The sequence below is a fragment of the Myodes glareolus genome, chromosome 18 (assembly GCF_982192425.1).
Source record: "Myodes glareolus chromosome 18, mMyoGla1.1, whole genome shotgun sequence".
Classification (NCBI taxonomy): domain Eukaryota; kingdom Metazoa; phylum Chordata; class Mammalia; order Rodentia; family Cricetidae; genus Myodes; species Myodes glareolus.
The window spans coordinates 65,757,738-65,782,407 of NC_142043.1; the positions used below are offsets into that span (position 1 = coordinate 65,757,738).

The following is a 24,670-nucleotide window of genomic DNA, read 5'->3' on the forward strand; positions in this document are numbered from 1 at the left end:
ATCAGTGGGGGCCTGGGACTTTTAAAAGCCCTCCTCTACTACCCAGCACAGAAGGATTGCTAGGCTAAGGCAGGGTAAACATGTTTTTCCACATTTATTTGTTTGCTGAGGGTGGGGGTCATATGAGCATGCCTGGCACACATATAGAGGGCAGAGAGTCAGTTCTCATCTTCCATTTTGTGGGTTCTAGGGCTCAAACCAAGCTGATCAGGCTTGGTGGCAAGTGCCCTTACCTGCGGAGCCATCTTTCTGTCTCCAAGCTTCCCCACTTTTTTTTTTTTTTTTTGGTGCTAGAAGGGGTGGGGCCAGACAGAGGTGCCCATTTCATCCCTATCTCCCCCACTCTCCTCTTCCTTCCTTCTCTGCCTTCATTAGCTCTAGGAGAGCTAATGAGTTGCTCTCTTACCCACCGCCTGTGTGGGTAATTAGTCTTCCTCCCTGCATTGAGGTCCTCCTCTGGAAAACGGGAGTCTCAGCTCATGATTCAGATAGTCCAGATGAAACATCCAGGGCAGTGGTGGCGTGTGCCTGTAATCCCAGCACTCTGGAGACAGAGGCAGGGGCTTCTCTGTGAAGCCAGCCTAGTCTACATTGTCAGTTTCAGGCCAGTCAGGGCTACAGAGCTACACAGTAAGACCCTGACTCAAAACATGCACACGAACACGCACACATGCGTGCTCACTCGCAGAGGCCCCACGGTAAGCTTACTGCTGTGGGCTTGGTCCCACTGACTTTGGCAGGTACCCCAAGTATTTTTGTGTCCTCCCCAGCCAGGCAGCCCAGTGCACACTGCCTTCCAGTGGAAGCAACCCAAGTTCCCTTATCACCCTCTTCCCAGACCAAGCAAATAAAAAACCTTGCTAGTAGACATGGACAATGTTTAATTTCAGAGTTAATTGGTGTCTATTTTCCACAACCATTCCAAAGCTTCCTAGGTGATTACTTCGCAGCCTGGGCTGAGACCCTCACAAGGGAGCCAACAGTCCTGGGTTCTGGGTACCTGGGACTTCTCATACTTTGAGTTTTTTTTTTTCTTCCAGACAGGGTTTCTCTGTGTAGCTCTGGCTGTCCTGGAACTCACTCAGTAGACCAGGCTGGCCTCAAACTCAGAGATCTGTCTGTCTCTGCCTCCCCAGCACTGTGATTAAAGTTGTATGTTACCACTGCCCAGTTTTCCACCACCTGGCTTATTTTGATTTGTGTGTGTGTGCGTGTGTGTGTGTATGTGTGGTGTGCTTGCAAGGTCTCATGTAGTCCAGGCTGGACTGTAACTCGCTATGCAGCCAAGGGCAACCTTGAGCTTTCGGTATTCCCTCTTCTACCTATGCAATTGCTGGGATCACAAGCATGTGTCACCATGGCAGTGTGTGTCATGCTGAGGACCCAGTTCAGGGCTTCACATGTGCTAGGCAGCCACTCTACCTGCTATGCTACAACACCGGTCACGCTTCCCTGTTTCAGCAATGACGATCTCACGGCTCAGGGACACTCCTGCCCCAGCCGGCTGAGACACGTGCTGGGTCTTCCTGAGGTAAAGGACCTTCATCCTTTACCTCAGAGTCAGGATGAACAGCTGTACATAGATGACAGAATGGGTCAGAGTAACCTAACTTGGCGGGGAGAGACAGAGCAGTGGGGTCAGCCCGGGAAGGCTGCCACGGGCAAGGTTCTTAAGAAACATCAGCCGTGGTTCAGTCAGACAAGTCCTCCTCGTCAGGTTCCTCGGGGGTCCAGCCACTGGCCGCGCGCCTGATAGCCCTCACCCAGAGGCCCTGCAGCTCCTCAGACTCAGCTTTGAAGGTGTACAGCTGACCCGACTGCTGCAGCTGGAAAGCCCGAGGGTCCCCCTGGGGCCCCGCGGTCACCTGATAGCCCAGCAGGGGAATGGAGGTGTGAGCCTTCACGTCCTGGTGGAGGAGAAAGCCGAGTGCCCGGCTTCAGCCCTGATGCTCCCGACAGCCACACCCCCCTGCTCACGCAGAAGCCCCCTGATGGAGGTGGGCTGTCAGAAGCTGGAGAAGGAAGAGGAGGAAAGAATGGGCCTTCCTGAGGGCAAAGTAGCTGCAAACTGCAGTCTGGGTCAGCTCTGAAATTCGGTAAACTGTAACTTGAGACTACCATGTCCTCGTAGGGCAAATAGTACCCTAAGCCCCCTCTCCCCTACCCCGTGAGAATGAGGAGGCCTAGGTGGGACAGGCATGGCGTACCTGAGGGGCTGCGTAGACATACAGCACTAGGGGGTCATCTCGGGGGATCACACACCAGCCCCGGGGGCCGCTCCTGCCCCACTTGTCCCCCATGAGATGCAGGAAGCTGCACACCAGACTCTGGTCAGGCCCTGCCAGGGAGTCTTTCTGGAAGTAGAGAGGACAGTCAGGTGACAGAGTGCTCTCAAGGTGTCAGGGGACCAGACACAGCCAGGGAACTTTACAATCACTGCCATTTTTTCTGTCTGAGACAGGAGCTCACATAGCTCAGGGAGCTCACATAGCTCAGGCTAACCTAAAAGTTGGTATGTATCAGGAGATGACCTTGAACCTCTGATCCTCTTCCCTGCACCCCCAGATTCTGGGGTAGTAGGCATATGCCAGCACTCCCAACAATCACTAGCCCTAATTAATCTCTGCACATACTGCAAGGAATGAAGACATCATTTGTCTCTGGAGTGTGAAGACACTCCACCATGTGGCCCTGACTCGTGCTGACCCACAACAGACAGAACTGCAGGAGAGACGAGGTGTGTGTGTGTGTGTGTGTGTGTGTGTGTGTGTGTGTGCGCGCGCGCGCGCGCGCACTTACAGGGCAGGTACCAGAGCCAGGGATGTCATCCCGAGCTGCTCAGGGGACAGAGTTGGGATTTGCCAGGCATGAGACTCCAGAAGCAGGCCTTTTGCCTAGTCAGGGGCTGATCTGAAGGGATACATGGAACGGGAAGGGGCTGCAGTCTGTGAGAAGGTGCTAACTTGCCTGTCGGAATCAGTCTCGGTTCAAACAGGCCAGCTTTTCCTTCTTTCCCAAGGGACTGCAGGATGCCACTCTGGCCTTAATGCTAGCTAGCATCTGGGTTTTAACATTGCACTTGGGAGTCAAAGATGAACCTGACTGGAATCCACAGAGAGGGCTCACGGGATGGAGCATGGTCCCGGGACGCTTTGAAGGTGCACACAGACCACAGAGGTTAGAAAGAGCTGTACACCATGTTAAGCAGGTCATCTCTCCGGATTGGTTTTCTGAGGCCCCTTCTAGTGAGGACACTGCCTGCAGTCTGCCTGACTGGAGCCTGGGCACCCCATCCATCACACATATTCCTCTCTTTACTGTGCAGAGCTGCGGGATGGGACCTAGGACCGTGAACTGGAACAGATGGGCCGCGCTGTTATTGGATGGGGACACAGAAGAGCAGAAGAGATTGGATAGTAGCCTACAGTCCATAGCTACTTCTGGCTGCTGTCAGGCCCAGGGTGGTTGGACTGGAGGAGACGGGGCTGCTGGTGCATAGAAAGATGAGGGAAGGCGGGACTTGGTGGCTTGTTTCTCAGAACCTAGGACAGAATCTTCCGGGAAGGGGAGAGTGGGAAGGATGCTGCCAGCCCTCACCTCCAAGATGCCTCTCCTCTTATCCTCCTTGCAGTCAGGGAGCACGTTTCCGGTGAGAAACGTGTAGCAGGCCAGGCAGACGCGATTGGGCCTGTTGCCGTCGTATTTCAACTCCGCGCGGTAATCGGAGCACTTGGCACAGACCACCTGAGGAGGGGGGCAGCAGGGGTGAGAAAGCATGCCACAGGAGCCCAGGCAGAAGGCCCAGGGTTCTGCGCAACTAACCACGCTCCCTCCATGAGCCTATTTTCTGGAGCTGGGTCCTGGAGGGCTCGGCAGGGCAAGCCGGTAGCTGCCAGGACCTCGCTGGCCCCAGCAAGGGCAGGGCTCTGTCCTCCGCTGACACAAGGGCAGGGTGACTCAGAGGAGAAAGTGCCTTGGTTGCGCCACACGGCTAACTGGCAGTGCAGGCGCCCTCGGCGTCTTCACAGGCCCACAGTTTAGAGCCAGGGATGTAGTTCAGTTGGGAGAATGCACGCACAAAGCCCAGGGTAAATCCCCGGGATCACAGAAAGCGGGTGACGTAGCGCACACCTGTAATCCCAGCATTTGTGTGGAGGCAGGAGGTTAAAGATGTTCAAGGCCACATTACATTTGCAAGAAAACTCTTTCTTGCCGGTCCTGTCTATTTTATGGCAGCAGCCATGACTGAGCACAGGAATAGGAGAGGAAGAAATGCTCAAGGCTAGTCTGGACTCCATGAGACCTTGTCACAAAAACACAAACAAAAAACAGGAAGTCTGTCATCTTGATGGAGTCTGTCCTGCATTAGAACGGAGGGGCAGGAAGACCTGGCAGGAGTATTCTGGGGAGTCCAGCCACCCCAGCTCTCCCCTAAGGGTGATGATGCATAAGATATTCAGCGATACTAGGTAAGGCTGAGTGGGGAGGTGTGAAGAGAAACTCTGGGTGCTGTGTGACTCCAAGGAAGACTGGGGTGCCCCAGGCATGCTGGGTGTGGCCACTCTCAGGGAGTCACTGTGTACCCCGCCCTCACAGGGTGCCCAAGGCACAAAGGGAAGACAGAAACTGGCAGTCGAACACGAAACGAGAGAGTGACTCACTGGCTCCCTAAGGAGGACATCACGGGCCCCCAGACACCCTGGAGTCAGGATGGGGACTCCCAGGGCCTGCGTGCCTTGGGTGTATATTAGGCTTTTATTGAGACATTTAAACATTTGTTTCTATTTATGTGCATATAGGTGTCTGTGTGAATGTATATCACAGGCATGTGGGTGCTTGTGGAGGCCAGAAGAGGGTGTTGGAGCCCCTGGAGCCAGAGTCCTCTGCCAATGCTCTTAAGTACTGAGCGAGCTCTCTCCTGCCTTTATTGAGAAATTTGTTTCATATAACCATTCAATACTTATTTATTTATTTATTGAGACAGGGTTTCTCTGTGTAGCCCTGTCTGTCCTGGAACTCACTCTGTAGACCACACTGGCCTCGAACTCACAGAGATCCGCCTGCCTCTGCCTCCCGAATGCTGGGATTAAAGGCGTGTGCCACCACTGCTTGGATCAATAGTTAATTTTTTTCTTCATCAACCTTGTTTGCTTTTCTGAGGCGGGCTCTCATATAGCTGTGCTCCAGGCTGACCTGGAGCTTCCGATCCTCCTACTTCTACTTTCCGTGTGCTGAGACTGCACACATGTCCCAGGACATTTGGTTTTGTGTTAAATTGTCATTATTATTTTTTAATTTAGTGTGCATGAGCATGAATGAATGTGTGTGTGTGTGTGCATGTGTACGCTCACCCTGCATCATGGTGTGGGTGTGCAGTTGGGATAACTTCATAGGAGTTAGCCTTTTCCTTCTCCTATATAAGTTCCAGGGATCGAACTCAGGGTTGGTGGCAAATGCTATCACCCTCCAAGTCACCTTAGCGGCATAGTGTTGTTTTTTAAAGTCTTAAGACTGGGTCTTTCTCTATAGCCCAGGCTGGCTATGAACCCCTGGTCCTCCTGTTTCTCCTCTCCCAGGTTCTAACATTTTATTTTAGGTCAGGTGGGGAAACTGAGGCCTGCACAAGAAGGTGAAGTTCGCAGCACATAAGAGGACGGGAGAGAGAGAATGATGTTGGGGTGCCTGCCAGATGGTGGGACTGGAAAGACAGTGGGTGGTGAGTCAATACCCACCCCTGGGATAGAGACCCTCTCAGTGGACAGGAGAGCCGCGGAAGGAGGCTTCAGGGAGCCAGTTCACCTTCTGAGCCCACCTCCCAATCCAAGAAAGCAGGGACGTAGCACAATGCTTCACCATACTGGGCACTGTAAGGCCCGGGCAGTGGACACTCCTCTCCTAGTGTGCCAGCCGAGGCTAGAGAGTTGGCCAGGACGGATCCAGCTGGAGCCTGACGCTGGAGGCAGGAATGGCATGGGCAAAGGCAGGTGCTGGGCTGGGTCCCCAGTCCCCACAGGCATACTCACATAGCCACAAGCCCGGCAGTGGTGGCGCCGACGCATCAGGGCATTGAAGGGCTCCTGGCAGCGCATACACATGGTCACCATTTTGTCTCGGACCCACTGAGGCGCTCGGAGGCCCAGCTCCTCTGCCTGTGGCTGAGGGAGGAGAGCATCTGGCTGGGTGAGCACGTCGAGGCATCTTGCATCCCTGGGAGGCCTTGCAGCGTCTGAGGTAATCTACCTACTAATATTCTTACTGTATAGGGGAGGAAACAGGCCTAGAGAGGTCGAACAACTCAGGATCATCATCCGGAGAGCCAGAGTTCAGAGCCAAAAGGCCACTCACCTCCCTCTCTCCCTGCTTCTGTGATGGACTCAGCTCTGGTTGTTAGGCCTTGGCTCTGCAGGGGGCGTCCCTGGCCTCACACAGCTCCACTCAAGGTGCCACCAGCAGAAATTTTGGCTTTATTTGTTTTCGAAACAGGGTCTCACTATGTAGCTCAGGCTGGCCTGGAACTCACTGTGAGGAGCTGGGATTAAAGGCCTGTTGCCATGCCTAGCTAAAGGCGGAGAATTTTATTTTTGAAGATCTTTTTGAGTTAGGACCTCATGTGACCAGAGTAGGCCTTGAACTCAGAAAATATCAGAGGACAACCTAGAACTTCTGACCTTCCTGCCTCTCCCTCCCGAGGGCTGGCATCCCAGCACACCTGGCTCAGAGACAGATTTTGCTAACTAGGAAACTAGCCCTGGGTCACCTGAGGGTGGTGTCGAGTGGAAGGGCTTCTTGGAGCGCTTCGCATCAGTCCTGGTAGGGGACATTCTCTGTTCCTGCGACCTGGCCTTGGGGTACAGAAGCTCCTATTACCTTGGGCTCCTGTGTGTCCCCCTGAGGTCCCTGGACAGCAGCCTTGAAGGTTTCACTCCGCTTCTCGACGTGGGCAATAGCTGTCTGGCAGGCCTGAGTGGAGGTGAGGGTGGAGGGTGAGAGCTGCCCCAGGCATCTTACCCGTACCTGAAGTAGGCCCAGACTCTAACAGCATGGAGGAGAGGCATTAGCTCCAGAATATACATGTCAAAACCGAGTCTCAAAGAAATGACAGGAGTTGCTCCAGACTGCCCAGCAAGGCAGTGGGACACAGCAGGATTTGAACTCAGGGCTGACTTCAAACTCCACATGAAGAGGGGGCAGCTGGGCACACTCATGTGTGGGGCACACCTACACCCTCCTCCTCGTTCCTCCCACGTAGGCCTGGAGTGTCCATACCTGCATCCAGGAAATCATTTCCTCTCTGGATCTGCCCGGAAAGAAAGAGAACAGGGCAGAGAGTAGCACCCACCCGCCCTGTCTGCCCTGTCTGCCAATCTCCCGTAGCCTCCGCCTGCTGGTGCCTACCGGGCCTGCAGCTCCAGCGTGCGCTGCTTTCCAGACACCAGGAAGGAGTGAGGGAACTCAGCGTCAGTCAGCTCCCGCACCTGCCCATGGAGGAAGGAGCATCAGGCCCTGCACTGCAGGCGGGACAGCCCTAACCCGCCAGGCTGGTGCCGGTGCACAGGCACCCGACTCCACGCAAACCAGACCGAAGCCTTCGGGATTGGAGGGACAGTTCCAAAGAGTCACCAGAAACAGGAACTGGACCTCAAAGTAAGATGGATCTGTGCAAGCTTACGGGACAAATATTTCCGTCATAGAAAGTTCGGTCATTCTCAGAGGGATCCTGGGAAGTGGATCTCATCCTTAGTTACATGGTGCTGAAACTGGAAGCTCAGAGCAGGCTTGACACCTGCCCGAGATCGCACAGCATTTCAAGGGGAAAATGAGGCACCGAATGCTGGGTTTCTGCCATTAAAAGCGAGGTTGGATGAATACTAACTTTCACCCCTTCCCCAAGGTGCAGTCAACCCAGTCCTGCCCCAGGTGTACACAGGGACTGGCCCAGGGAACCTAAGCCAGACCCAAGGCTAGAGCCTGGGGCTTGCGTTCCTACAGCTCCTCAGTGGCCAGGCTTCTCTGCGCAGCCTGACTTTTAGGAAGGACTGGGCATGGCCTGGACCCTGTGTCTTGCCTAGGGGAGGCCTATGAATGGTGGTGACTGCACATAGCCACTGTGCACAAGGGACAAATGGCAAAGCCTGGCAACATGGGGCCGAGCATTTCTGCAGCTCAGGCCTTTGGACCTGATGCTAGGGACAGAGGTGCTGGGGGACAGTATGGGAGGCCTGGGCAGACTCTGTAACCTGCCAGGGGAGGAGCCAAGAAAAGAAGGTGGAAGCCCAAAGCTTGGGGTCCAGGGTAGGAAGGAATGGAGAGCGTTGAGAGGAAAGGGGAACTCCCTGCCTGGGTCAAGATGCTCTGGGGTCCTCATTAGCATCTTCAGGCTATGGTGCCCTGCTGGGCCATCTTAGCCTGCTTGGCCCTCTCTGGGTCTGGCTCCATTCAGGACTCCTCTAGCCCACTCAGGTCTTTGTGCCCGTCATCAAAGGACACCCTGCTTCAGAAGGCTTTCCTGGCTTCTGTTGGCCAACTGGCTCCTCTCCAGATCTTGTTAGAACAAGGCATTTGACTGCCATCTGCCGGTCAACTCTCGCTACAAATATGCGAGCTATGCTATGTCACAATTGGCTACAGATGGCACCTCTGCGATGGAGTGCCCTCGTGCACCTGTTTGGGTGGATATGAGATTCTGGAAAGGCATGCCTCTGTAACCTCTCCTTCACAGGACCGGCTCACACCATGGGCACAATCACCTTGTGAGAACCATGTGGTCCTAGCACCAGACCATAGGCCGGTAGAACCACCAGCCAGATTCCTTCAAACCTGAGTCAGAAAATGGTTCCTAGCCTGCTCTTCACCCGCCGTGCCCAGCAACATCCAGCAGAGGGTACTGTGAGGCCACTGACAAGAGACACAGGCTTGCGCCAGAGGGTGGCAGCCAAGAACAGGCACACAAGGGATACGTGGCCTTCTCAGCCGTCCTTCTGTTTTTGAGGCCGGTTCTCATGTGGTCTTGGCCGGCATTAACCTCACTATGTAGCCAAGGATGGCCAAAACTCCTGGTCCTCCCACCAGCACCTGCCTAATGCTGAGATTACAGGTGTGGGCCAGCACATCTGGGCTACTGGGTGCCTGGATCCGATCCAGATCTCTGGGAACATTAGGCAAGCTCTCTACCAACTGAGAGGCATTACAAACTCCGTTTGTTTTTAGAGGTGGTCTCTCTGTACACCCCAGGCTGACCTGAAATTCACCATACAATTCAGTTTGTTCTTGAATTTGCAGCAATCCTCCTGTCTCAGCCTCCCAAGTGCTGAGATTACAGGTGTGAGCTCCCATGACGAGCTGTGAATCTCCTTTGGTCTGTATAGTTTTTGTCTCCTTTGGGTCCTCCCCTTCTTTAGGGACAAGGTTTCACTATGAGACCCTGACTAGCCCTGTAACTCACTATGTAGACCAGTTTAGTCTCGTTATGTAGATCCGTCTAGATTCAAGCTCACAGAGATCTGCCTGTCTTCCGTAAAACTGAGATCAAAATCATGTACCGTCACACCCGGCCCTGGTGTCTGCTTCTTGCCGTTGTCGGCCTCTGACACTCTCTCTAGGCTGAGCCTGTCCTTTCAGTATCTTTCTCTTACCCATAGTCCTGTCTACCTCCTCCCTCAATCTTGCTCACCAAGGGCCCCTCTCAGACATGCCTGCTCGCACTCTGGCCTCTGAGACTCTCTGACCATCTCAGGATGGAGGCTAGAAGCCTCAGGTCAGGGTCACACACTTAAAAGACTCCAGCCAACTCAGGTGAAGACACTATGAACCCTCAGAAGGTGTTCATTCCCCTGGAACTCTCCATGGGGTGGGGATGGGGGTGAGATCCTGGGCTCCAGACTCAGTACCTCTGAGCTTTCCCCTCTGGCTTGGGTACTCTAGGGAGGGTTTACTACCCGACTTTGGGGTCCTCAGGGCCAGGATTTCAGGGGTGCCCCACTCTGCCTAGTTTGTGCAGCGCAGGGGATGGAATCCACCAGACAAGCGCTCAATCGATCGAGTCACATCCCCAGCCCTATCTATAACTGTCTTTAGACGATAAGAAGACACCTCATCCAGGGAACACGCTGCAGCAGAGGACTGTGGAGAGGGTCTGATGGAGGAGGAGGCGGGGCTGGCCTGGCTCATCTGAGCTCCACTCTAGATGAGAACACATCCAGCCAGTGGCCAGGGCTGCCTTACTCTCCAATCCTGCTCAAACATCAGCACATGGGCAGGAGCGTCAGGGTCCCTTGTGGGGGCCTAGAAATGCAGGACTCAGGGCTGGGGTAAGACCCAACAGAATGCTTGCCAGCCATCCCAGGCAGGGGCTCCATCCCCAGCAGCACACACAGGGACCCACACAGAACAGAAAAGTGTACACACATCAGGCCGTCAGGCCCACCAGGCCCGCCCAGACCTGCCTCTCAGAGCATTGGTCACATGCTGCCATGTGGACAGCAATGGTGCTGATAGCAAGGAAAGCTAGGAAGTTGCCAGCGTTGTGCACTGCCCTGGGAAAAGCTGTGTTGCCCCCTAAGGGCCGTACAGCAGAGCTCCGCCACATTTCCCCTCAAAGACCTGCTCTGCCCCCCCCCCACTGTCACCCACCCTGGGTCCTGTTTGGAGGATGGCTCACCTTCATGCCAGCCACATCAATGCGGGTCCGCACCTGGAACTGGGCGCCCACTTGGAGGACGCGGGGTACACAATACAGCAGCATGTTGTTGAACTGGGGAGACACAGGCGGTATGGGTAGCAGCTCAGGGTCTCTCAGGTGATCTGGCCACACTCTAGGCTGGCTCACAGGTCATCACAGGTGATCCCTCCCCTCCCCTCTGGCCACACTCTAGGCTGGTGCACAGTCTGCACAGGTGATTTGGGAAGGAGCGAGAATGTAGCTGTCTAGCCCCCAATTGCACCAACGAACTCTGAAGGGTCCCTCTACTCTGAGCACTAGGGGACCAGAGCAGCCAGATGAGCCCCAGAGTTGACTGTGTTATAGACCTCAATGTAGCCATACGGCTGGATGTCCGGAGACCCTGGTTTTTCCAGGGTTGGTCTGGCAGATTTTCCTGGTGACTGCCTTAATTTCCTTGGGCTGTGCTGTCTTTAGAAGTCAGCCAGGGCTCAGACTCTGGTTTTCTGCTTCCCAGTGCACACCTGACAGCAGAACCCGACAGCAGAACCCGACAGCCCCTACCAAAAACAGGTATCGCTCCATCGGGTCGCTGCGCCGGAAGGAGATCTTCAGGACGGGGCCCTCTCGGAGCAGGGTGTTGGAGGGGTCCACGATGTCGTCCTCCAGGCCCAGGCGCTGATATACCTCCCACAGGCCCTGCAGCCGCTCCTGGAGATGGGGCACACCTTCAGCCTACGCTGGGCAGGGTCCCAGCTTCTTGATAATGTGCCTGGTGGGGCTGGGATGAGGGAGCCGGAGGCAAGGAGGCAGCGTGGGACAGGTACGCTGGGAGAGATCGGTGCATCCGGGAACGCCCCACACCCATACCGAGGACGGGCTGCTCACCATCTCTGCAATGGCTGCATTGGAGTGCTGCGCAGCTGAGAAGATCATGTCCAGCGCTCCTAGCAAGGGAGCAAGGACCCAGTTACTCCTGGAGACCTGCAGGTTGGGGCTGGGGCGCGGCAATATGGCCTGGGGGACCTGCCATAACCACCACCAGGCACAGCACAGCCCTCCCATGCAGGCCAGCATAGTGAGGGTCTAGAAGGCAGGAATCACCTAGGAGAGGGGCACTGAGACCACCGGGAAGCTGTGTGATTAGGTGTATGACTTCAGCAATAATCTCCACTCCCTGAGCAAAGCCAGACCTAGAAGGTACACCTTGCAGATGTAAATTCAAATCCCAGCTTGGCTCCATTCTGGGCTGTGTGACCCTGGCAAGTCATTTAACCTCTCTGGGCCTTACTGGCCTGTCTGTCAACTGTGGCTGTGGTGTCGATAACATGTATGAAGTGTCAGTGGTTGATGCAATGATACAGGTCATGAGAATCATTTTAGTAGGTCCTTGGTATACACATGGCGGTGACCAGCCTGCCTTCCACCCCAGCTCCCTGGGACCCCTGGTGTCCTCACTCTGGGCGTCCGCAAGGTCTGGCGCCCCGGGTGGCAGCTTCTGCACGTACTCCTTGAGCAGCAGTTCGTACCGCGGTATCCTCTGCACCGGCTCCAGCATGTGGTGTTGCAGGGTCAGGCTGCCCGAAGCCTCGCTGAGCTTGTGGAGCGGGGAGCGGGGGCGGGAGGGTGAGGGAAAGGAGAGCAGGGTCCCAGGTCTGAGTGGGGCGCCCGACCTGGGGAAATGAGGCAGGCCCACCAGGTGGCCGTGCAGGCTCCGCCCCTGCGCCCCTCACCTGGATGCGGGTGACCACCTCCTGGAAGGGCTGAGACTTCTCCATCCAGGTAGCCAGCAGCTCCGCTGCGCGCTCGAAGTTCTTCACATACTCGCTGTACATCTTCAGAAACGGGGCCAGTTTCTGGATCACATCCCCGATGCGGGGTGTGGCTGTCCTGAGTGGGGGAGGGGAGGCTCTCAGTCTGGCCCCAGCCGCAAACAGTCTTTCTAGTACCAGTTGGGGCAGGTGCAGGGGAGAGCGACACCCCGAGAGTCCCATTCCTCCTTAGACTCTGAGCTCATGACATTCATGGTCTCTTAAGTCCCGGGAGCCTAGGATTGCCCCCTTCCTCCTCAGTCGTGCAAGGAGTAGAGGCCTTTAGGAGACAGTCATGGCCAGCGTTACTCACTGCCTCACAGGCTCCCTAGCCTGGGTCTGCGGCCCCTGATCAAGCTCGGGCACTGAGACCTGGGACCTCACCAGTCATCCACGCGCCGCTGCAGCTCTGGGAGGAAGAACTGAGCGTGGAAGCAGTAGATGGAGGAGATGTTGGAGAAGATGAGCCGCACCACGTCCTCTGGGAAGGCCTTGCTGCGGCCCGCCTCCCTCAGCAGCTCCTGGAAGAACACCTGTGCAGGGGACCGGCACCTGGTCATACCCTGCCTAAGAAGGAGCCGCCATCCAGCATCCCCCACAGACCCAGGGGGACAGCCCGCTCCAGCAGTCCTTGCCACAGCCCTGGGGGAGATAGCCAGGGGAGAATGGATTCCAGCTACTTTACAGACGGGCAAGCCAGGAGTTTCTAGGAGGTGGCCAAGGGAACAAGGAAACAGCTCCATCTGTGCCATCCGGGGGCCTTGGGCTTCCCTTGGCTGAAGCACCATAAAAAAGGGGAGGGTCTGTCTGGTGAGGGCAACCTGGGGAAACCAGGCAGGGCTGCCATGTATAAGGCTGGTTAGGAACAAAGGCAGTGCCTGTGGTGCTAAGGGTCTCAGTTCCGATGCTGGCCCAACCCCACCCAAGGGTCAGTGGGTTGAGTCAAAGCCAAGCCCTGGGCTGCTGTCAGCATTCCTGATATGGAGGGTGCTGGGGTGTCTCCACTGGCCTGGTCAAGCAGGTGCAGGCGTGCAACGTAGGCCTGCTCTGTCTCCAGAAGCTCCCGCACGACCCTCTTCTCCTCAGGTTCCTACAGGGGGGTGGGGTGGGGAGAAGGATAGGCATCTTGGCTTGCCACTGCTCAGAAGACACTGTGGCTGTGCCCAGTGAGCACCCCGTCTGGTATCCCTGCCCCCCCACAGTCTGGCCCTGGACTGGCCTTCTTAGGATACAGCCTAGAGAGGTGCCTAGTTCGTGGGCTGAGGCTTTAAGGTTAGGCAGCTTCCATCTGGGTTTTCATGGGAGCCAGGAACAAAGGAGACACTGTGGAGGAGACCTGGCTGCCTGCTGGGGAATTCTCTAGAAAGCCACAGAGAGGAAGAGACAGAAGAAGGGGCCTGGCTTCCCAGCTGAGCCATCCTCTGGCTCTTTAGAGGTAGGAGGTCATCAAGGTTACATTAGGTCATAAGGGTGGGCCACGAACCAATGTGGTTTGTGACCTTATAGGAAGAGGGGGTCTTGGGCTTATTGGAACACACTTGCCATCCCAGCACTGGGGAGGTAGAAGCAGGAGGTGACTTTAAGGCCAACCTGGGTTACATTCTAAGGTCCTGTTTTGAAGAGGAGGAAGAGGGAGAGGAGGCAGAAAGAGCAAGAAAGATGGAAGACTGAGCGGCCCTTCCACCCATCCCCCACCAGAACCAGCAGCCATGAGAGCCCTCCTCACCTGTGCCTCTGGCCCTGGGCTGGCTCCAGGCTGGCAGGATTTCCTCCAAGCCCCACTTATTAGCTTATTTTTGAGGGAGTTCAGATATGTCCTGCTGACTGGTCGGAGCTCAGAGTTCAAGGTCTCCTCAGCAGGAGGTGTCTCCCAAGGACCTGGGGACAGGGGCAGCTGGTGTTCGGGGCTCTGGGGCTGGCCATCAAGACTATGGGATCCAGATGTTGTTCCCAGGGTCCTGCTAAGAACAAACCATGCTTGAGGGTCCCCTCGGTGTGACTGGTGTGAGTCAGTCGCTGGTATCCACGGCCCCCCGAGTGCCTGGTACAGCTAGGAAACTGCCAAGACTTCCGCATCTCTCCTCAGCCCTCCTGCCCCCCACACTTTTGAGCCAGGATCTCGTGCATCACAGGCTGGACTTGACCCTCTTTATAGTGGAAGGTTGTTGGGGACCACCAGACCCTGAATTTCCTGTAAACAACTCTGGTCTGAGCTGCCTGCAGCTGCTCTGAGCACGAGACCCTGATGGCAAGAGAGTGGGTTCTGATGGGTCAGCAGCTGAAAGATCCCAAGAGCTGGAGCGTGGCCAGAGCCCTATGTAAGCTACCCCTGAGCACAGCAAAGGGGGAATTCCTGTATCAGGGATGACCCGGGTCTCTGTCTGTGTGTTTTTTTTAAGTCTCCAGCTTAGTTCCCGGCTCGCGTACCGTCCTGTAGTGCAGGTGTTACAGAAGGTGACTTTGGGCTCCTGGTCCTCCTGCCTCGACCTCCCTAGAGCTGGGATCGGCATGGGGCACCGTGCCTGGTTCACATGGTGTGGGAAACAGAACCCAGGGTCCTGTGCATGCTAGACAAGCACTCTAGCAACTGAGCCATGTCTCCGGCACACCCTTCTGGGAGGGAACTGCACCGGCTCTCTGAATGAGTCATTGTGGACTGTTTTATTCTTAGGGGAACTGTATACTTCCCTGTTTCAAATGCAACCACGTCTAGAAAACCTCTCTCCTTTGGCACACAGAAGCTTTTCAGGGGCGCCTGCAGGGTCACCCTCACCTTTGGACTTCACCCTGGTTTTAATTTCTATATTTCTCCTGATCATCAAGGGAAGGTAGGAATCATAGACACAGAAGGACTCAGATGTTAACCTGGGGCTTTTCAGGGGAACCCATGCCCTTCACACCACTACCAGGGGACAAAGGCATCCTGGGGAGCAGGACCCCTGTCCCATGGGTTTGACCCTCACAGGGAAGTTTTATTCCACTGCATATACCAGTTCTACAGGCCAAAGAAGCCTGCCCTGGCAGAGTGCTCCCTGCTAGGCATGTGCAGGGAAGCAAACCAGGTAGGCATCCCCGTGAAAAAGACAGACTGGGAAATAGAGGCCAGACAGGTTTTTTAAAAAACCTCCAAAGACCAAAGAGAAAGAGTATCATTGCACCCATGCTGCAGCTGTGGAAACTGAGGCAGGAAGGATGAGAACTCGGAAGTGGTTCAAATTCTGCAGGCTGGGGTCCAAATCTCCACAGGAAGGTGCCTTTTCTCTTGAGAGCTGAGGTGATTGCCCAGGTCACAGGGCCCAATGGAGGTAGTCGCAGGAATATCGGGGGCCCATTCTAGGCACTGAAAACTGAGTTCCTTAGCTTCAGAGCCTGCAGCCAGGGAGGCATGGGTAGCGGGAGGTGAGCGGCTGGGAGTGTGCTGAGTCTCAGATTTTCTCTTCAACATTTGGTTTCAGCTTCTGTATTTCCCAAGCACTCAGGCCTGTGGCTGTTTCCTCCCCAGGCTTTAGTTTCAGATCAGCTGAGTGCCAAGGGCCCCACCGGGAAGCCTGCACGGCACCCCTCACTCTGTAGGCTGACTCCCACATCCCTGAACACGCTTCTTGTGACCTGCTCCCATCTAGGGTGACTCCACCTGCGAGGTGCAGCCTGGCACAGCTCGGTACCCCAAGGGCTGGCACCCACATGAGCCTACCCACCCTCCGGCACTCTGGGTGTGGTGGTCCCACGGCTCGGGTGGTGGGGAGCTGTCCCGGGTGCTGAATAGGATGAGCTTGGCTGAACCCCTGGAGAGGCAGGGTCAGAAGTGAAAGCACTGCTGGCATGAGGTGGGACGCCATGGCCTGCCCAGTCCATCCAAAGCCTGTGGCCTTGCATTGTGGGAGGAGAGAACTTTTTATCATAAGCAGAAGTCTGTCCCTGCACCCTCCATAGGCCCCTAGGCACTGCACTGTGTTCTCCTGGCTCTCTAGGGCTGGGAGCACTGAAGGCTGAGCGTTATTTATTGTCAGAGTCCCCCTCAGGGAGCTGCCCTCCAGGGAAGAAACCTGCCTCACCCAGGTTTCTCATCTAGCAACTGGAGGCAGGGGTACCCTAGCTGGAACCCCTGCGGTGCATCTAGGTTCTGGAACTCCCTAGCACAACCAGAGCTCAGCCTCTCCCCCCCATCTTTCAGGCTCTGCTTCTCAAGGAGTCCCCCCTAAACCTCCTGAGGCCAACCGATATCTGGGTGTGCTTCCAGAGAGCGGTACCTAAGACACTCCCAAGTCTCAGGTCTGCAGAGCAGTTCCACGTGTCACACTCACGCCCCTCCAGGACCAACTAGGACCCCCTCCCTCAGCTGGTTTTGTCCTTCCCGTTCAGAAGCAAGTCTCAGCACAGGCCCCAAAGCTCAGAAATGTAAAGAACCTGGTCCCCCACCCTGCCTCCTCTTTCTTCTTTAAAGATGGGAAACGAACCCTGGGACCGTTCGGGTGAGTGGGAATGAAAGGGATGTGAGCTGGTGGCAGTGTGAGCAGTGTGCCCTGTCCCATGTCATCTGTGCCCTGCCCTTAGGCTCCATCTCAACGACAGCCACTTAACTGTGTCCTGCTCTGAGTGGGAAGTGTGTGTGTGTGTGTGTGTGTGTGTGTTGGGGGTCCCCCCAATGCATGCTGTTTGTTCACCCTGTCCAGCTGACCCCAAGAGCAGTCTCTGGTACTGCCAGTTACCTGTCCTGGAGGGACCTGGGAGAGAACCCAGGGCAGGACCCGAAGAACCAGGCAAAAAGAAGGGCTTGACCCCTCCCCAAACACCTGTACCTGCTGTTCTCAAACACAGCCACCAGGTTGCACACTGAGGCCTCCTTCGCCTGCTTCTCCTCGCTGCCACCGGCATGCTCCATCCTGCAAGCCTGCAGGGTGGTCCTCAGTTACCCCAGAAGCTGGGAGGGAGGCAACTGGCCAGCACACTCCGCACTCCCTGTCCTAGGGGTGAAGCAGGGCTAAGACAGCCTGAAATCTGTGCCCATCTCTTCAGACTGCCCTGCAGGGTAGGTCCTATTTTCAGAGTGAGAAAAGAGGAAGTGGTCCCAGATGCAGCTCTCCCTGCTGTGGGAGGAGCCTGCAGAATTTTATCCGCTTTCCTGAACTCTGACCTTTACCCACTGGAGATGTCTCCCCTGCCTCTGCCCCTGCCCTGTTAGAGAATGCACCAGCAGAAGCAACAGGGGTCACAGGAAGTTTCTGGAGCTGGAGCCTGGACAGAGCAGCTTAGCCTGACCCATGATCTTCATGGGGTCCAGGGATTTTTTATTTATTTATTTATTTATTTATTTATTTATTTATTTATCATGTATACAATATTCTGTCTGTGTGTCTGCCTGCAGGCCAGAAGAGGGCATCAGATCTTATTTCAGATGGTTGTGAGCCACCATGTGGTTGCTGGGAATTGAACTCAGGACCTTTGGAAGAGCAGGCAGTGCTCTTAACCGCTGAGCCGTCTCTCCAGCCCGGGATTTTTTTTTTTTTAACTTGGTATCATTCTCGGCATCCTTTTGCATCTAACCCTGTTCATTGCTGTAAGGTGCAGTGCACAATGCCTGTCTGCACTCTATGTGCTACCATACAGTTCACGAGCTTCAGGCAAGGGGCTGGAGGTTGAAACACACAAAGACACAGAGAGACAGAGACCTTTAGTCACTGGTAAGAAGCCCTTTTTTCAATAGCACCATGGAGGCTTATATACCCAACAGTCAGGTGAGCCAACAGGTGAAAACCTTATCCTCTGATCCTCAAGGCCGAGGCAGCACATGCTCGTGAAGCAGAGCTGGTAAACAACTTTGACACAGCTTTCAGTAACTCACATCAGAAGGAAAGTAAAGATCTCTAGCAGGGAAGAGCGGCTGGAGGCCAGGACTCCAAATGGTCCCAACAGTAAGGAAACAGCTAAATGTTAAAAATGGACCACAGGGCTGGGATGTAGCTCAGTTGGTAGAGTGCTTGCCTGGCCTGCAGGGAGCCCTGGGGTCCAGCCTCAGCAGAACAGAGCCCGTGTGGGGATGCGGCCTGTGGTACCCACTTAGGAGGTGGATGCAGGAAGAGAGAGATTCAAGGTTATCCTTGACTGCCTAAGGAGTTAAGGCCAGCCTGGGCTACCTGAGACCCTGTCTCAAAAAAGGTGGGGAGGAGTGGCACGGGCTTTAAGATGGCATAGTGGGTAAGAGTACTTACTGACAAGCCTGGCAGTCCTACGTGGTGGAAGAAGATAGCAGGCTCTTTCTTTTTACTTATTTTTACTTTTATGTGTATGCGTGTTTTGCCTGCATGAGTGTATGTGAGCCACATGAGTGCTAGGTGCCCATAGAGATGGAAAAAGGTGTTGGATTCCCTGGAACCAGAGTTACAGATGGCTTTGAGCCACCCTGTGGGTGCTGGGAACTGAACAAGTGCTCTTAAACACTGAGCCATCTCTCCAGCCAGAGAACAGACTCTTCCAGGTTGCCTCTGAGATCCAAGCCCCCTACTGTGTCTCTTGTACTCCTCCCTTAAAACACACACACACACACACACACACACACACACACACACACACACACACACGGCAGTGGTGGTGCACACCTTTAATCCCAGCACTCAGGAGGCAGAGGCAGGTGGGTCTCTAAATTTAAAGCCAGCCTGGTCTACATAGCGAGTTCCAGGACAGTCGCAGCTATACAGAGAAGCCTCTCTCTGGGTGCATTTATCCTAATGCGGTTAAGGTCACCCTGGTGCCTCAGGGGAGCAGCTGAAGATGACAATGGTGACAAGCTACCAGTTAACTGTTTCCTCCCATAGCTGCCTTACGCAGTCCACTCTGGTACCAGCTCCAGTTCTGCAGGAAACTGAGGCCCAGGGAGGTCGCGACACCTGCCTGAAGTCACCCAGGAAGGACAGGAGCGATTTGCCATTTCTGAAGTCCAGGTGGGTGTCCTACAACTTCAGCAAAGGTCTGGGGAACCCGGAGGATGACCTTCATGCTGCCCCATCCTGGGCCCCGTGGTCACTCAGTGCTTCCGGAACACATGGCCACTGCCTCTGTTCTGCCCACTCAAGCTGGAAGTCCATTCGCTCCTCATTCTCCCATGGCTTCTGAGCCAGGACCCTCCACTGAAGCCAGCCTTTGTCCTAGGATCCAGTGTGAATCATCGTGGAGCCCAAAACGCCTGGCACAGTGTAGGCTGTTGTGCTGTGGCCTGGGGCCTTCTGCCCAGCAGTGATGCACCCTAAGCCATCCTCAGCTGAGTTTTCCACCGGAGGCCTGCCCAGTCCTGAAACCTGAATCTCACTGATCCCACACCCAGATCTTCTGCAAGCGCTATTTTTTGGTTTGTTTTTTATTTATTTTTGAAGTCAGGGATTCTCTGTGTACCCCTGGCTGTCCTGGAACTCACTCTGTAGACCAGACTGGCCTTGAACTCAGAGATCCACCTGCCCCTGCCTCCAGAGTGCTGGGATGAAAGTGTGCGCTACCACCTCCCCTGTGTGGCAAGTGCTCCTAAACACTGGCCCATCCCCCATCCCTCACAAGGCCAGCTTCATGCAGCACTGAGGACCAAGTACTCTACCAACTGGGTGTCAGTCACCCTCAGCCCCGTTTGTACTTTCTGTCTCAAAAAACTTAGAACAGACACAGAAATAGACAGAATGACCAATTCATCCCCACGAGCCCTCAGCCCACACCCAACTAATGAAGCAAGATTAATAAAAGCTCAGAAAGAAATTGGGGTTCAACCTAAAGACTAGAAAAGCAAAGCAGCCAGTCACTGGCTCTTACCTTGATTTCAGTCCGAAAATGGCCATCCTGCCTCCAGGAATCTCAGAATGAGAAAATCTCAGAATGAGACTGTCGAGAGCTGTCTCCTCCCATTTTATAATCTTCTCTAGGACTGAGATTAAAGGCGTGCACTGCTTGGTTTCTATGGCAACTAGTGTGGCTACTGGGATTAAAGGTGTGCATTACCACTGCCTGGTCTGTAAGGCTGACCAGTGGGGCTGTTTTACTCTCTGATCTTCAGACAAGCTTTATTTGTTAAAAGGATATTTATTAAAATACAAATAACTGAGCTAATAGACCAAACAGTTCATAACTACTATAAGCCTCCGTGTATTGCTTTGGAACTGATCGGCTGCAGAGAAGGCACACTGGCCTGAACAGTCCAAGGCCTAGGTGGGGGACAGGTGTGTTCTAGTCCCTTCTTCAGCCCTAATCCTGCTCTCAGCACAGCCACACACACAGCACCTGCAAAATGACAGATGAGCCAGCGAGGCAGCTGACACTGTGGCTTCAGTACCCACGGAGGCCTCACCTCCTCCTCTTTGAGAGGCCCTGGGGAAGGGGTGTGTGCTGCCTGGTTGGTCACACGCAGGCAGAGGCCACGCATGGCCATTGCTAGGAGGCAAGTGGGTGTCCAGGTAACCGGTCCCTGGCTGTAGAGGGAGGAAGAGGGGAGGGGAAATGTCTAGCCTAACCAGCCAGTCTGGAGCTCATGCTGCCTGCCCCTCCCCCAGGCGGCCAGGAATTTTCTGTTTCGCTGCCAGAAGCTCCACCGGTCTCACAGGCTTTCCTGTGGAAGGGCTTGCAGCTGACTGTCCCGTTAGCAGGCACAAAGGTTTTGCTGACTTCCTGATGTCCCTTTTCCTAGGAACTTGTCTGTGTTCTGGCTGCCAAGAGGCCTGAGCGTTCCTGTATTTTACTGTTAATCTGAGCAAAGCCATCTTTGGTTAGCCCTGTGAGGGCAACAAGGGAAAGCACCCCTGAGCCAGGGTTGCGGCTTGGTGGAGGGCCCCCTCCAGTCCCTGTAATGACACAAAGCCAGGGTGACCGCAAGTACGTAGGCAGGCCTGACGTGACACCTGCAGCTTGTCAGTGGGCCACGCAAACAACCTTTTGTTCTTCTGGGTTTCAACTATCCAGTTTCAAAGCTGAGAGTTGGCTGGGTTCTGGCGAGGCCGGTGCCAGGCACTTAGGAAGGGCCCAAGGTCATGAGAGGTGGCTTCTAGACTGGCTGGGGACCAGGAGGGGCAGCCTGGGCCTGGGGATCAAGCAATGGGGCCAGCCTGACCACGACAGTATGAAACTGGCAGGTGCCCGGGGAAGGAGGTGCCAGAAGCGATCCCAGGAGAAGGGCCCGGGCAATGCCTGGGAAGGTCTCTGAGCCCTACACAGAGACAGCACATGGGCCCTCCAGTCAAGCTTGGGCTTCTCCATATTTCAAGGCGCTGATTGCTTTAGCCTTCACACCAAAGAAGAAACCCGAATAGCACGGAGAGGAGTGGTCAGGCATCCAAGCAGGGAAAGGACGGCTTGTTCCTGCCTGTCTAGCCACCCTGCCCCTCTTGCTCTCTCTCCCAGCTGCCTCCCCCCTCTCCAGGCTGGTCACCCACTGACTTCACAGACAATAGTAAACAGTGAGCCCTCCCACAGCCTGGCCATATCATCCTTCCCACGTTACTAAGTGCCCGGATGATGGCCCTCAGGGAAAGCTGATATGTGAGCAAGCCCACAATAGACACCAAAAGCTCATTTCCAAAGTCAAGAGTTGCTCAGGGATAAAGCATATGTCGAGCTTGCAGGAGGCCCTGGGCTCCGTCATCACTAGGGACCTGGCAAACTGACAAAGGACACTCACCTGTGGGTTTAGTCCTCACGAAAACCCTGAGAGGGTGTCCCTGTCCCCAGAGGCCAGCACAGAGTCTGCTGACCAGCAGACCCACCAGAGATCTCTCCCAGAAGGGGACAGAAAGGACCCAGGGTTCTTTCTTCCACTTCCTACCTCCAAACTAGGGATGGGACGGGCAGTCACAGAAACACAAAGGTGACCTTCTCCCTGAGAAACCAAGCACAGCCCCCAGACCCAGATTGCAGGCCATTCCCGGGGCCAGTTACCAGGGCTGACTATATAGATGTCTCAGCCAGTTACCAGGGCTGACTATATAGATGTCTCAGCCAGTTACCAGGGCTGACTATATAGATGTCTCAGCCAGTTACCAGGACTGACTATATAGATGTCTCAGCCAGAGCTCATGCGGCTCCAGGGGCGAAATCACAAAGGGCTCAGCTAACCCTGAACGGACGTCTGAGCTTGGTTAGTTATTCATCCTTGTTTTATTCAACATGAACTCAACAGGGTCTCATGAAAACTCACTATGTACCCAAGGATGGCCTTGAACTTCTAATTCACCTGCCTGTGGTTAATGTGGTTCCAGGGGAGAAACCCAGGGCTTTGTGGGTGCTAGGCCAGCACTCTACATTCTGAGTTCTATCCCCAGCCCTTCTCCTTTTTGAGACAGAGCCTCACTCCGCAGCCAAGGTTTTCCTGGAATTCACTATATAATCCAAGCCGATCTTGAACTCATAAGGATCCCCCTTTCCCTGCCTCAGTCTCCCACGAGCTGGGATTGCAGACAGGAGCTACCATACCATACCTGGCAAATAAAATGTTTGTATTTTGTTTCAAAACAGTCTCACGATGTCTCCTGGCTGCCCAGAACATTCTATGTAGACCAGGTTGACTTGAAACCTGCTTCCACTTCTCAAGTGCTGAGGTTAAAAGCATACGCCACTGTGCCTGACCCAAAGCTCCTTCTAAAAAAATATTTATTGGTTTATATTTATTGTAGATAGTACTAGGCTTCACCTTTGTACAAACTTAGAGCTTTTTGACTATGTTCTGTGCCTGCCCCTTCCCTTTTCACTTTTCCCTTCTTCTAGTTCCATTCATCTTCCTAGGCAGCTTTGCTACACTTTTCTGCTATATAGACATGACTTTATGTATCTGTATAAAACCTAGGATCTACACATGAAAAAATATGATGTATTTGTCTTTCTGAGTCTGACTTAATTCACTTAATATGATAGTCTTTGGTTGTATCATTTGGTTGTATCCAAATAGCATGATTTTATCATTTTCTTTTTTTTAAAAAAATGTTTTTAAACTTTATTTAATTTTGTGTATGAGTACTCCGCATGTACACCTACATGTCAGAAGAGGGCATCAGATCCCGTTGTAGATGGTCATGAGCCACCATGTGGGTGCTGGGAATTGAACTCAGGACCTCTGGAAGAACAGCTGGTGCTCTTAACGCTGAGCCATCTCTCCAGCCCCTGATTTTATCATTTTCAAACTGAATAAAATTCCACTTTTTTTTTTTTTTTTTTGGTTTTTCGAGACAGGGTTTCTCTGTACCTTTGGAGCCTGTCCTTGAACTCACAGAGATCTGCCTGCCTCTGCCTCCCGAGTGCTGGGATTAAAGACATGCGCCACCACTGCCTGGCATAAAGTTCCACTTCTTAAAAGATTTTTATTTTATGTGTGTGAGTGTTTTGTCTGCATGTGTGTTGCTGATGCCCTCAGAGGTCACTGGACCCACTAGAGTTGGGGGTTACAGATGGTTTAGAGCCACATGTGGTGCTGGGAACTGAACATGGGTCCTCTGTATGGGCAACAAATGTTGCTAACCGCAGAGTCATCTCTTTGGCCCCATCATTTTTTTTTAAAGTAGGGTTTTGTATAACTTTGTCTAGCCTGGAATTCTCTATGTAGCTGAGGCTAGCCTTGAATTCTTCATTCTTCTGCTTTCAACTTCCTAGTGCTGGGTATGCCACCAAGTCTGCCTATTTAGTTATTTTTGAAATGGTGTCATTTGAGTTAGTGTTTGTCTTAGGGTGTCTCTTGTTGTGAAGAGACACTGTGACCCCAGTAACTCTTATAAAGGAAAACATTTAACTGGGGCTGGCCTACAGTTTCGGGGGTTTAGTCCTTAGTTGTCATGGTGGGGAGCATGGCAGTTTGCAGGCAGACAGGGGCTGAAAAGTCCTACATCTTGATCTGCAGGCAGCAGGAAGTGACTGTGAGCCACGAGGCCTGGTTTGAGCTTCTGAGACCTCAAAACCCACCCCATAGTGATACACTTCCTTCTCCAACAAGACCACACCTCCTAGTAGTACCATTGCCTTTGAGGACCATTTTCTTCCAAACCACAGTGTTCTATTGCTGTAGAGAGACTCCATGACCGAGGAAGCTCTTCCAAAGAAAAGCACTTAATTCGGACTTTGCTTCCAGTTTCAGAGGTTTAGTCTAGCACCACCATGGTGGAGAGAGTGGTGGTACCAGGTGAGCACACAGCTGGAGGAGAAACTGTGAACTTTACATCCTGATCCCCAGGCAGCAGACAGAGAGAGATAC

At 54.0% G+C, this 24,670-nt stretch overlaps 1 protein-coding gene across 5 annotated transcripts; it reads right to left on the reverse strand.

The window, feature by feature from the left end:
• Positions 1–861: 861 nt before the first annotated feature.
• Fgd2 (FYVE, RhoGEF and PH domain containing 2) lies at positions 862–20,500 on the reverse strand. Of its 5 annotated transcripts, none has more exons than XM_087898356.1 (16): positions 20,260–20,500; positions 14,195–14,426; positions 13,478–13,558; positions 12,853–13,001; positions 12,391–12,547; positions 12,116–12,254; positions 11,546–11,604; positions 11,222–11,368; positions 10,658–10,750; positions 7,396–7,475; positions 7,267–7,297; positions 6,868–6,960; positions 6,024–6,155; positions 3,598–3,744; positions 2,208–2,354; positions 862–1,907 (listed from the first exon to the last, which is right to left on the reverse strand). In XM_087898356.1, the coding sequence occupies exons 1-16, from the start codon at positions 20,283–20,285 to the stop codon at positions 1,692–1,694; spliced, it is 1,929 nt and encodes a 642-aa protein (XP_087754482.1). In that variant the 5' UTR covers positions 20,286–20,500; the 3' UTR covers positions 862–1,691. The 5 variants fall into 5 exon arrangements, with proteins under 5 accessions (XP_087754482.1, XP_087754480.1, XP_087754479.1 ...); XM_087898354.1 differs by lacking the exon at positions 20,260–20,500 and adding an exon at positions 17,268–17,527; XM_087898353.1 differs by lacking the exon at positions 20,260–20,500 and adding an exon at positions 17,268–17,527 and having other exon boundaries at positions 14,195–14,429.
• Positions 20,501–24,670: the final 4,170 nt, after the last annotated feature.